General features: G+C 41.4%; 1 protein-coding gene across 1 annotated transcript in view; it reads left to right on the top strand.

The window, feature by feature from the left end:
* The window catches only part of bsdc1 (BSD domain containing 1), a 51802-nt gene extending 41816 nt beyond the window's left edge, over nt 1–9986 (top strand). Inside the window, exon 11 of the mRNA XM_080211382.1 lies at nt 8111–9986. Coding sequence (XP_080067508.1) covers nt 8111–8143 — 33 coding nt within the window. The 3' untranslated portion in view covers nt 8144–9986. The remainder of the gene's footprint in view (nt 1–8110) is intronic.
* The last annotated feature ends 2233 nt before the right edge of the window (nt 9987–12219 follow it).

The following is a 12219-nucleotide window of genomic DNA, read 5'->3' as shown; positions in this document are numbered from 1 at the left end:
TCCACAATTGACGAGTAAATCGGAAGGAGGTGTTCTTGGGGAAAAGTACTGAAGGAAAGTGGCAGATTTTCAAGGAATGTTTGTCTGGAGCTCTGCACGACAACGTTCCGATGAGACAAGGAAGTTTTGGTAGGTCATAGGAACCGTGGTGCACGAAGGTTGTGATGAACCTAGTCAGAAAGAAGGGTGTACAAAAGGTTCAGAGAGCTAGGAGATGTTAAGGTTCTAGAGGAGTATACAGGTTGTAGGAAGGAGCTTAAAAAGGAAATTAGGAGAGCCAGAAGGGGTCATGAAGGCCTTGGTGGGTACATAAGAACATAAGAAATAGGAGCAGGAGTAGGCCATCCAGCCCTTCGAGCCTGCCCCGCCATTCGATAAGATCATGGCTGATCTGTCGTGGCTCAGTTCCACTTTCCTGCTTTCTCCCCATAATCCTTAATCCCCTTGCCTATCAAAAACCTATCTACCCGCATCTTAAATATATTTAGCGAGGCAGCCTCCACCACTTCAACGGGCAGAGAATTCCAGAGACTCACCACCCTTTGAATGAAGAAGTTCCTCCTCAGCTCCGTTCTAAACTGCACCCCCCCCCCTTATCTTGAGGCTGTGCCCTCTAGTCCTACTGTCCTTCCTGAGCGGGAAGAGCCTCTCCACCTCAATCCTATCCATCCCATTCATCATCTTATATGTTTCAATGAGATCTCCCCTCATTCTTCTAAACTCTAACGAGTACAAGCCTAGTTTATTCAGCCTCTCCTCATAGCTCAACCCCCTCAACTCCGGCATCAGCCTAGTAAACCTCCTCTGCACTCCCTCCAAGGCCAAAATATCCTTGCGTAAGTGCGGCGACCAAAACTGCACACAGTACTCCAGCTGCGGCCTCACCAGTGCCCTGTACAGCTGCAGCAAGACCTCCCTACTTTTATATTCAATCCCCCTCACTATAAAGGCCAGCATCCCATTCGCCTTCCTGACCACCTGCTGCACCTGCAGGCTGGGTTTTTGCGACTCATGCACAAGGACCCGAGGTCCCTCTGCACTGTTGCATGTTGCAGTTTTTCGCCATGTAAGTAATCGTCCTTCCTGCCGTTATTCCTACCAAAGTGGACAACTTCACACTTGCCAACATTAAATTCCATTTGCCAGTTCCTGGCCCATTCGCCCAGCCTATCCAGATCCTTCCGCAGACTTTCCACACCCTCCGCACAATTTGCCATTCCACCAATCTTGGTGTCATCAGCAAATTTCGACACCATACGCTCGGTTCCCTCCTCCAGATCATCTATATAAATGGTAAATAGCTGAGACCCCAGCACCGATCCCTGGTGCACTCCACTAGTCACCAACCGCCAATCCGAATAGCACCCATTGACCCCCACTCTCTGCCTCCTATTTGACAGCCAATCCCCTATCCACGCTAACACCCTACCCCCAACTCCATGCCCCCTAACCTTCTGTAATAACCTCTAGTGCGGCACCTTATCAAACGCCTTCTGAAAATCAAGAAACATTAAGATTAAGGAGAACCCCAAGATGTTCTACAAGTATGTGAAGAGTAAAAAGATGAGATGTGAAGGAATAGGACCTATAAAAGGTGAAGGGGGAAATATCTGTGTAGAACCAGAAGAAATGGCAGAGGTGCTTAATGAATACTTTGCCTCGGTATTCACGGTGGAAGATGATCTGGGTGGTTGTATGGCAGGTTTGTGGCAGACTGAAAAGATTGAGTATGTGGACGATAAGAAAGAGGATGTGTTGGAACTTTTAAATTCTATCAAGATAGATAAGCCGCAGGGACCGGATGGGATGTACCCCAGGTTACTGTGGGAGGTGAGGGAAGAGATTGCAGAGCCCCGGCGATTATCTTTGCGTCATCGATGGAGATGGGAGAGGTTCCGGATGATTGGAGCATTGCGGATGTTGTTCCTATTTTCAAGAAAGGGAACAGGGAACCCCCGGGAAATTACCGACCGGTGACTCTGACCTCAGTGGTTGGTAAGTTGATGGAGAGGATTCTGAGGGACAGGATTTATGAGCATTTAGAGAAGTTTACTATGATCAGAAATAGTCAGCATGGCTTTGTCAAGGGCAGGTCGTGCCTTACGAGCCTAGTTGGGTTCTTTGAAGATGTGACTAAATACATTGACGAAGAGCGGTGGATGTGGTTTATATGGACTTCAAGGCATTTGATAAGGTTCCCCATGCAAGACTTGTTGAAAAGGTGAGAGGGCATGGGATCCAAGGGGCTTTGGCCTTGTGGATCCAGAACTGGCTTGCCTGCAGAAGGCAGAGGGTGGTTGTGGATGGGTCTTTTTCTGCATGGAGGTCAGTCACCAGTGGAGTGCCCCAGGGATCTGTTCTGGGACCCTTGCTGTTTGTCATTTTCATAAATGACCTGGATGAGGAAGTGGAGGGATGGGTTAGTAAGTTTGCTGACGACACGAAGGTTGGTGGTATTGTGGATAGTTTGGAGGGATGTCAGAAGTTGCAGCGAGACATAGATAGGATGCAAGACTGGGCAGAGAAGTGGCAGATGGACTTCAACGCGGATAAATGTGTAGTGGTCCATTTTGGCAGGTCCAGTGGGATGAAGGAGTATAATATCAAGGGTAGGACTCTTAGTGTAGAGGATCAGAAGGACCTTGGGGTCCGGGTCCATAGGACTCTTAAATTGGCCTCACAGGTGGAGGATGTGGTCAAGAAGACGTATGGTTTACTAGCCTTCGTTAAAAGAGGGATTGAGTTTAGGAGTCGGGAGATAATGCTGCAACTTTATAAGATCCTTGTCAGACCCACTTGGAGTACTGTGCGCAGTTCTGGTCACCTCACTACAAGAAGGATGTGGAAGCTGTTGAGAGGGTGCAGAGGAGATTTACAAGGATGTTGCCTGGATTGGGTGGCATGCCTTATGAGGATAGGCTGAGGGAGTTTGGTCTTTTCTCCCTGGAGAGATGAAGGATGAGAGGCGACCTGATAGAGGTATATAAAATGTTGAGAGGTATAGATAAGGTGGATTCTCAGAGGCTGTTTCCCAGGGCTGAAATGGTCGCTACAAGAGGACACAGGTTTAAGGTGCTGGGGAGCAGGTACAGAGGAGATGTCGGGAGTAAGTTTTTCACTCAGGGTGGTGAGTGAGTGGAATTGGCTGCCGTCAGTGGTGGAGGCGAACTCTTTGGGGTCTTTTAAGAGACTTCTGGCTGAGTATATGGGATTTAATGGGGTTGAGAGTAGGTACGGATATGATCGGTGCAACTCGTGGGCCGATGGTCCTGTTTGTGCTGTAGTGTTCTATGTTCTATGCTCAAAGGAATTGGGTCCGTATTGGCATTGTCAGTGTCATAATGTGGAAGCTGTAATTTAATTTCAGAGAAATTTTCTCTCTCTGCTGTTGAAGAAAGACTGAAGGATAGCCATTTAAAACTGATCACTTTCATATATTTTGGGCTTTTTCCTGATTCTTGAGTTCCTGGCTAAATTAATTTCCTGAACAGGTTAATCATATTGGCCCAAAATGAATAACTTCATTCATTATTTGGTTGTGTTTCTACAGCTCCTTGTTTAATGAGTTACCTCATCAGTTGGGATATCTGCCATGTTCCCTCATGATATAAGGGAATAATAACATGATGCAGTGAATACAGACTAAGCTACTCTGTTTATAGATCTTAATAATAGAGAAATGAAAAGGCAAATGTCATCAATACTTAACCCTTTGGGGGCTGATTAGAATCATAGCAACATTCTTTTTTCTTGCCATCACCAAATAACAACTTTGTTGGATTGAACAGTTGTCTTTTGTCCTTTTGCAACCTTTTGGGATAAAAGATTGCAGGTGGATGAAATAAGTTATACTGCTGAAACTAAAGATTACAAGAGAATTTCTCAGTCTTGTATATTTTAATGGCCTTTGAATGTAGTGTCGTCAAATCGCATGATCAAAAATGCGCCATTAAGGATGATACTGTCTAATAGTAATGAATGATTAACATCACAATATCAGGGTGTCTAATTTATGCTTGAATTATGAACATTGTTATGATCCTTGGCCACATCCCGGGTCTTTTTTTTTCCAATTCAGTCAAATCAAGTCCAATTCAGAGTCTCAACAAGTTCCCGATCCAAGCTGACAAGACAGGGCTCTCACCTCCTGTTTTGGGCTTGATCTACGGGATCCAAGCTGATTGGAATAGGCATAGCTCCTCCTCCAAGGCTTGATCTCTTTTGCATCTTAGCAAAAGGCCGAGATGCTGCTTTTAAAAATTGTTTCAAATGAAGCTAAAATGTAACCTAATGACTTCAACCAAGCGCAGCATGTCAATACTACACTTGATCTTAGCTATAAGGCTGAGAGCATCCCGGGTTATAGAGATGAGTGAGATCCGGTTAGAAATAATATTTTCTTTAAAGTAGATAAAGTTTTTGATTCAAGACTAAGTGAATGAAGCCACAAGATTTCATGGGTTTGAAACAAACAAAAATAACCTTTACTGTACAAGCTCAGGAAGTTGAAACAGTTTACAATATTTATCATATATAAGTGTGAGGTACATGTGAATCAATAGGCAAGGTGTGGTCAAACTCATCACACTGCACAATAAATGACAGATGTGACCAAACCAAATTCCATGGATTTCTCAACAGCCCATTCAGGCATTTGTCACATTGTGAGCCTATCAATCTCACTAAAATTTCCTCTCTTTCACGAGGGTTTCCAATCTCCACCTTTGAAGGATTTCTTCTTGGAATTCACTCCAAATGTTGCTCCCACTTGAATGACTTCACAAATCTTGTCTTCCAAGATTCATTTCCCCTGGATCTCTGAATACATTCAAGCACCATTTCAGATCTCTGGCTGTGTCAAACAGAACACTGCTGATCTGAAGGGGCACCTTTGCTCCAACAGCCCACCGCATGAAGTCACCAACCTTTGGCTGCTGCCTTGGATCTTCAAGGCTTCTCTTGTGCTTGAAGTTTGTTCCCTGCAGTCCTTTCTTTAATTTGCAACCTATGTCTCTGCTCCTTTCTTTTAACTAAATGGAAATTATTTCTGTTCCCAATCTTTATCCTTTGCTGTTTATTCCTTAGCTGGGAATTTCCTTTAGGGACCTCTCCCTGTCTCCCTCCCGTGTCCTGCTCCCTGGGGCACTCACTGTACAATGGTGTTCCCTTTCAGGTCCCCATACCTGCGTTTTCCCATTATTTCCTCTTTCTTCCATGCAGAGCCAGTCCTCGGCCTGCAGAACATTAAAAGATAATCTGAGCTACACGTGTGGCCAATTCTTGGCTGCACGTGCATGGGAGACCCAAGGTTCGCCAGGAACTGGAGTTTCCGAATTTAAGACGAAGATAATTTTAGGTTACGTTCCAATGTGTACAATTAAACTTTCAGTGAAAGTAAAGTCTCCTCCTTTTAATTTCCTGATCAATCAGCTTGGGCCAATCAGCAAATGGAATGTCTCTTGTCCTTGACAGTGAAAGGAAAATTGCCTCTAAATTAAATAGCACATTAAAATCTTTTGAGTGGTTAACGTTGCCCCATCTTCTGTAGATTGAAATCGGTGAGTATCTTTTTTATTGATGCTTGGTGTTGATCTGACCTCTGTCAGCTACAACAAATGTTACTGAACTTTCATTTTTGCCTGCGTGGCTTGACTAACTGTGATCCAACCTGATTAATTCTTGCTCCATTTGTTTCCTTCTGACTAACAGTGAATAAGGTCACAAGAAAATTCACTAATTTTAAAAAACACAGGGATTTCCCTGTTGGGCAACACAGTGGCACAATGGTTCGCACTGCTGCCTCCCAGCGCCAAGGACACGGGTTCAGTTCCCAGCTTGGGCCACTGTGTGTGTGGAGTCTGCACATTCTCCCTGTGTCTGTGTGGGTTTTCTCCAAGTGCTCTGGTTTTCTTCCACAGTCCGAAAGATGTCTGGTTAGGGTGCACTGGCCATGTTAAATTCTCCCTTGGTGTACCTGAACAGGTGCCGGAGTGTGGCAACTCTGGGATTTTTACAGTAACTTCATTGCAGTGTTAATGTAAGTCTACTTGTGATACTAATAAATAAAAACTTTTATTTGTGACACATTACATGAGGGAAAGTTTTTCTTGTGTTTTTATTGGACACTCTAATGTGCTCTGTTTAAATATGCAGATTTGCGATCTGCTTTCCCCTCCTTTGATAAATTGCCATTGTTTTTCTTGCCAATGATCTTGGTGCTACATAATGAATATTGATAGCTAATAGCATATTATTTAGCCAACATTAGTCAGAACAAAATGAATAGAAATTCAAATTTTATGAAATTGATTATTGAGTTAACATTATGTTTTTATGAGAGAACATTTTAGAAATGATCTTAGATTGGTCTATTGAATTACAGTCAAAACAAAGTAGGATTGAAAGTGAAAGCTTTGAGGGAAACATGGCCATTCTTAATTTGAATACAAGCCTTGACCTTGGCTAATATTCCTTTTGCTAATTAGTTGTGTGTGCTCCCTTTAAATTACTTTGCACAGCTGTGTACACCTGTGCAGCTTAGCAGGATCTTCATTTGTGACTGTGTTTAAGTTATTGTAGAGAGAGAGGTTTTCTTACTGTGACATGGAAAGTTGTCCTACACTCTGCTCCACTGTGCTGCTCCCTCTCGAGTCTTTGAATATTTTTAAGGTAGAGGTCAATAGATTTTTGATATGCAAGGAGGTAAAGGATTATTGGGGTAGGTGAGAATAAGGAGTTGAGTTACATTTGGATCAGCTGTCATACTGAATGGTGGAGCAGGTCGAAGGGTCCCGTCAAGTGGCCTACTCCTGTTCCTCATTGGTATGTTCAGTGAGGGACTGCATTGTGGTATCATTTGACCTGTCCGCCAGACTGATAACCATGCAGACTGTGGAAGGAATTGGTAAATGTCTTGTGATGGGGCTGGAAAGAGAGATAACAGTAAAGTATTTTGTATTTGAGATGCCATTCTGGCAATATCTTCATTATATCAAGTAGTCTATTATATTCACACAAAGCCATGCCATGTTAAAAAGTGTTGACATTAAAGATGGACATTTAGAAAGCAAATTGTCTGTAGTTGTATCCATTTTTAGAAGCTTTACTTTTGGTTCCACTGAAGGCGGTGCCTATTCCTAACTGTTCACTCGGGATGAAGCCCAAACAACTCAAAACTCCTGTTCAGCTGGGAGTTAAACTTCAAACCCCAACAGCTTATTTGTTGCCATGCCAACATATTCTCTTTGAAACATCACCAGCCTTTGCAACTGTTTAATTCCTTTCTGCATCTTTCCATTGCCTCAAGGTGACTTCTCCAACTCTTGAACTTATACAACTTAAATTTGTCTGAAATGCTCCTTCCCATGTTTATCTCACCCAACATCCCTTTTTTTGCTGAGCTGCACTGTGTCTGTACTTCCACTATCCTGTGCTCATGATTCTGGGCTCTTGTGTGTCTCCTCAATGCATTCCTTACCACTTGGCAAGAGTTCTCAACCATCTTCAAACTTCCTCCATCATCCCATTCATCGTGTTGTATCTATTCTCTCGTCTCAAAACATTACTGAAAACCTACCTCTACGACTGTGCCTTCAGCCAATTCTCCTAAATTGTCTATCTGATAGGAAGAGCTTTGAGATGTTTTAATTTATTATTTATTGCATGCTGATTGGGAGGGGGAGAAGAGGACAAATATAATGTATGTAATTTAAAATGCTTTGTTTTCTGACTCAAACGATAAGGCCCATTTCATTCGAGCATTCTATCCTGAAGTGTTAACTATTAGTCACTTTTTTATTATGATGTTTTTGGATTAGATCTTCATGATATGAGTTTTAAGCTTCAATTGAATAAATTTTTTCTGGCCAATTCTGCTGATGTTTCTGTATATTGTGAAAATACTGAACATTTAAAGTGACCAGAAGAGGGGGAAAGAACGTCACTTTACCTGGCAGCCAAGGTGTGGGTGCAGGTTATTAACATTTCAGTATGACTGGTGCTTTTGAATATCTTAGCATTTTGGAGATTTGTGGAGTATATCCTTGCTGCTTAATTATATAATCTGTTAAATATTATTGCCTGACTAATTTAAAACCCTGCTTTGTTTCAGCTGGAAGAAGAAGACTGGGAAGATTGGGAATAAAATGGAATTGGACGTTGCTGCTTCAGTTGATTTCTTGAATTATTTCATCCTAATGTAATGAGCGTTGTGTTTATATTCCTAGCCTGTAGTGTATATACAGGTTTCCTGTGCCATTGCTTCAATAAGCTAGGGTAACATGTTTTATACTGCATGCTATTGTATCATATAGCAGGCTTTTTAGCATGTAATTACAAAGGACTAAGAAGCATGGGTTATATTTCATTGTTTAGACTAAAGTTATATTCAGTGGGAGACATTGCTATTACTGTTTCTAATGGTGTTTTGGTTTTGCGTATTAACAGCTGATTGGTTGTGCAATATATATTTTAAATATGCATTTTCTAGCTTTCAGATATGGGAAACCATTAGTTTTGTAATTCAAATTCCCTTAGATCTTTTACAGATTTGCACTTACATCTATTAAACTTAAATTATACAAAGTTAATTGACTAATGCTTTCAGTGTTTAAGCACTTTTTAAAGAAAACAAAATGTCAGCTAAACATGCTAATTGGAAATTGAATTCCACCATTTTACTGAGTAGTGATGAAGGAAATACTCTTTTAAAACTGGAGGGTTCCCAAAAAGAGGGATATAATTTTGATGCCTGAGCTATCTGGCATTTAAATCTTTGGAGTACTGGATTTATTTTAAACTTTCAAATTGCTTGTAACCAATCATACATTTCTACAGATTTGTTTCTCTGTAAATTGTGAATGGTGATTATTGAAGCCCTAATGCAACCTGTAAAGGGGACCATTGACTTTGTCATATTTTGGTGAAAAGGGTAGCAGAAGCATCAGAAACCTATCAACCCAGTTAAAGTTTATAGTTTTTCCAGCTAAAGTGTTCGCTACTTAATGTTTAGGGGAGGAGGCATTGACAAGAAATTGGGTTGTTGAATTGAGCCCATGAATGGATTAGGAAGCAAGTGTGACAGTAGTTCAGAAATCTGTTGATTCATTGACCAAACCTTCCTGTTAAACAGTAAGGATTTGTTCTGTAAAGCAAGCCGGAAAATGAAGCAGTCCACAATGCTTTGGGGAAGCTGTAATATTTGAGTGAATTGAAAGCACCAATAACACTAACGATCATCTATGCTGTATACAGCTTTCTGCCTTCAGTACTGAAGTGAATCAGTAGCGTTGTTTCTGTACGTATGATTAAATTGTCCATTGGCTACCAATGTGCTTCCAACCTGAAAAGGTAAATGTAAAACAGAACAACATATTCTAAAATCAAAATATGCATCCTGGAAATTTAAAATAAAAACTGAAAACACTGGAGATGCTTAATAGGTCAGGCAGCATCTGTCACAAGAAGCTGGCTGTTATTTCAGGTACAGGATACTTCCTCAACATTTAACCAAAATGTCAACTGACTTACGCTATTTTGACAAGTTGCCTAACCTACTGAGTATTTGCTGTTTGTTTTTATTTCTTTAATAAACTTTTAGTTGTATTAATACTGCAGATGCAGATATTTCAGTGGAAGGTATGTGAGAAACCACAATATATGGGTTGAAACTCAGTGCTTCTCAGATTATGTAACAATGGGTTGAAGCACTAAAGCGTGATCTCTCTTTTCTGACCACAACTGGAAGTGACAAATTGAATATTGCTTAACTCTAAAGATGACTTATTGGGGTGTGATCTCTCCTCACCTCCCCGCCCCCCCGCACCCCTTTCTATCATGTATTGAATCTAATATCCTAAATAAACCCAGACTAAACTGATGCAGTTGGAAATGATGGTACCTGCACTTTCTGTTGAAGAGGCTTGCCTGTAAACAAGATTTAATTTTTTCTTTGTTTTAAATGAAATAAAAATCTATCATTCACTGTTTTCACGTTGGTGCAGAGTATTGAAAACCTACGGTAAGTAATTTTCTGTGGACGGATCCTTTGATTCTTTTAAAATGCCTGAGAGAACAGTTTAGGTACCGTCGATATTAGCATATAAGTGGGCCTTAAAAGCCATGAGAAATCGCTCCAAAAATGGAGATCACCTCATCAACTGAGTAATTAAATGAGCCGCCGGCGTGGGTGTGGGTGATCACCATTTTGAAATGTCATTGGTGTCTGATACAAAGCGTGGGCATGCCTTAAACCCGCATATGTATTTGCAGCAGAGACTTGCCGTTGCCTGCTTCATCCCTTGTGCCTAGTTATAAATTATCACTCAATAAAACATGCGTTTGTGGAGTGAAAAGATCGAGGCTGAATGGAACTATGATTATAGTGGGAGGTTGACATATATACATAGTGTATACAAAAATATGATAATTGGGCCTGGAAAAATGGGGTCAGCCTATACGCTGTGAGTATTCACAATACAATTCTTGCTTTACCTTTACAGACTCAAAGAAAAAATTCAAACTAAAAATGTCATTTGAAATTCAGTGATTGGCAGTAAATATTTGGTGACCTGGAAAGAAAGTTGTTGTCATTGTCTGAGAGATTATGACTGACACGTACATTAACCAAATCCCTTGTAGCACTGTGGCCTTGCAGTGTTCCAAAGGGGATCTCATAGAAACATCTAAAATCCAGATGAGACTGGACAGGCTCGATACGGGAAAGATATTCCCGATATTGGGGAAGTCCAGAACGAAGGGTCACAGTCTAAGAATAAGGGGTAAGCCAATCAGGACTGAGATGAGGAAGAACTTCTTCACTCAGGGTTGTGAACCTGTGGAATTCTCTCCCACAGAAAGCTGTTGGGGCCAGTTTGTTAGATATGTTCACGAGGGAGCTGGACTTGGCCCTTGTGGCTAAAGGGATCAAGGAGTATGGAGAGAAAGTGGGAGTGGAATACTGAAAGTGCATGATCAATCATTGTCATATTGAATGGTGTCACAGGCTCGAAGGGCTGAATGGCCTGTGCCTGCATCTGTTTTCTGTTTCAAAATCCTAGTACAGAGTGAAGCATGTTATTCATGTGCTACGTTCTCTTAGTTGTGTCTTTCAAATATTGCTTTAAATTATGTTCCTTTATCCCAACACTTCCTATATGCAATCATATATTTTAAGTATAAAGCAACAATTTATACTTGTACTATTTTCAATTTTTGCCTTCTAAGAAGGAAAGCATTTTCATCAGACTTGTAATACAAAGAACAGTACAACACAGGAACAGGCCCTTCGGCCCTCCAAGCCTGTATCTTGGATTTATATTGAAAGTGAAAGCTTTGTGTCTAAAGTCACTCATTTTTCTTGTCGAGCTAATTTAAGAGCTCTCCAGGGTGGTGCTCTAAACCCAAACTGTTCAGTTGCTTCATCAATCATCTTCCCTCCATCATAATGTTAGAAATGTAGATGTTCATTGATTATTGCACAATGTTCCATACCATTCGAGACTCCTCAGATACTGAAATAGTCTATGTCCATGTGCAGAAAGACTCTGTCAACGTTTAGGCTTGTGCCAAGTGGCAAGTAACGTTTGCACTGTACAAGTTCTAGGCATTGATTCTTTCCAAAAGGTTTAATCTAACCATCACCCCATGACATTCAGTGGCATTACCATCACTGAATCCCCCATTATCAACATCCTGAGGGTTACCATTGACCAAAAACTTAATGGGAGCAACCAAATAAATATGGCTACTAGAGAAAGTCATATGCTGGCAATTCTGTGATGAGTATCTCACCTGGTGACTCCCTAAAGCCTGCCCCCCCTTCTAACCCGGATTAGGAAGGAGTTGGAGGCAACTGTTTGGGGCTAAATCCACATCTGGCATGTTAGACTCTTATAAAGAGCAGTTGATTGGAGTGCAGGACAAGCTTGTGCCTGTGAAAAGGAAGGGCAAGACAGGGAGGATTCAGGAACTGTGGATGACCAGGGAAATTGAGAGTCTTACCAAGAAGAAAAAAGATGCGTACACAAGGTCCAGGCAACTAAAAACAGATGAAGCACTTGAGAAATACAGGGAAAGTAGAAAAGAACTCAAAAAGGAGTTAGGAGGGCAAAAAGGAGTCACAAAATGTCCTTGGCAGACAGGATTAACAATCCCAAAGCATTTTATACATGTGTTAGGAACCAGAGGGTAGCTAGAGATAAAATTGGTCCGCTTAAGGAC

Source organism: Carcharhinus amblyrhynchos, chromosome 24, assembly GCF_965287045.1.
Source record: "Carcharhinus amblyrhynchos chromosome 24, sCarAmb.v2.hapA, whole genome shotgun sequence".
NCBI classification, from domain to species: Eukaryota; Metazoa; Chordata; class Chondrichthyes; order Carcharhiniformes; family Carcharhinidae; genus Carcharhinus; species Carcharhinus amblyrhynchos.
Note: the sequence above shows the minus strand (reverse complement) of the source record. Positions and strands in the feature narration are given on the sequence as shown.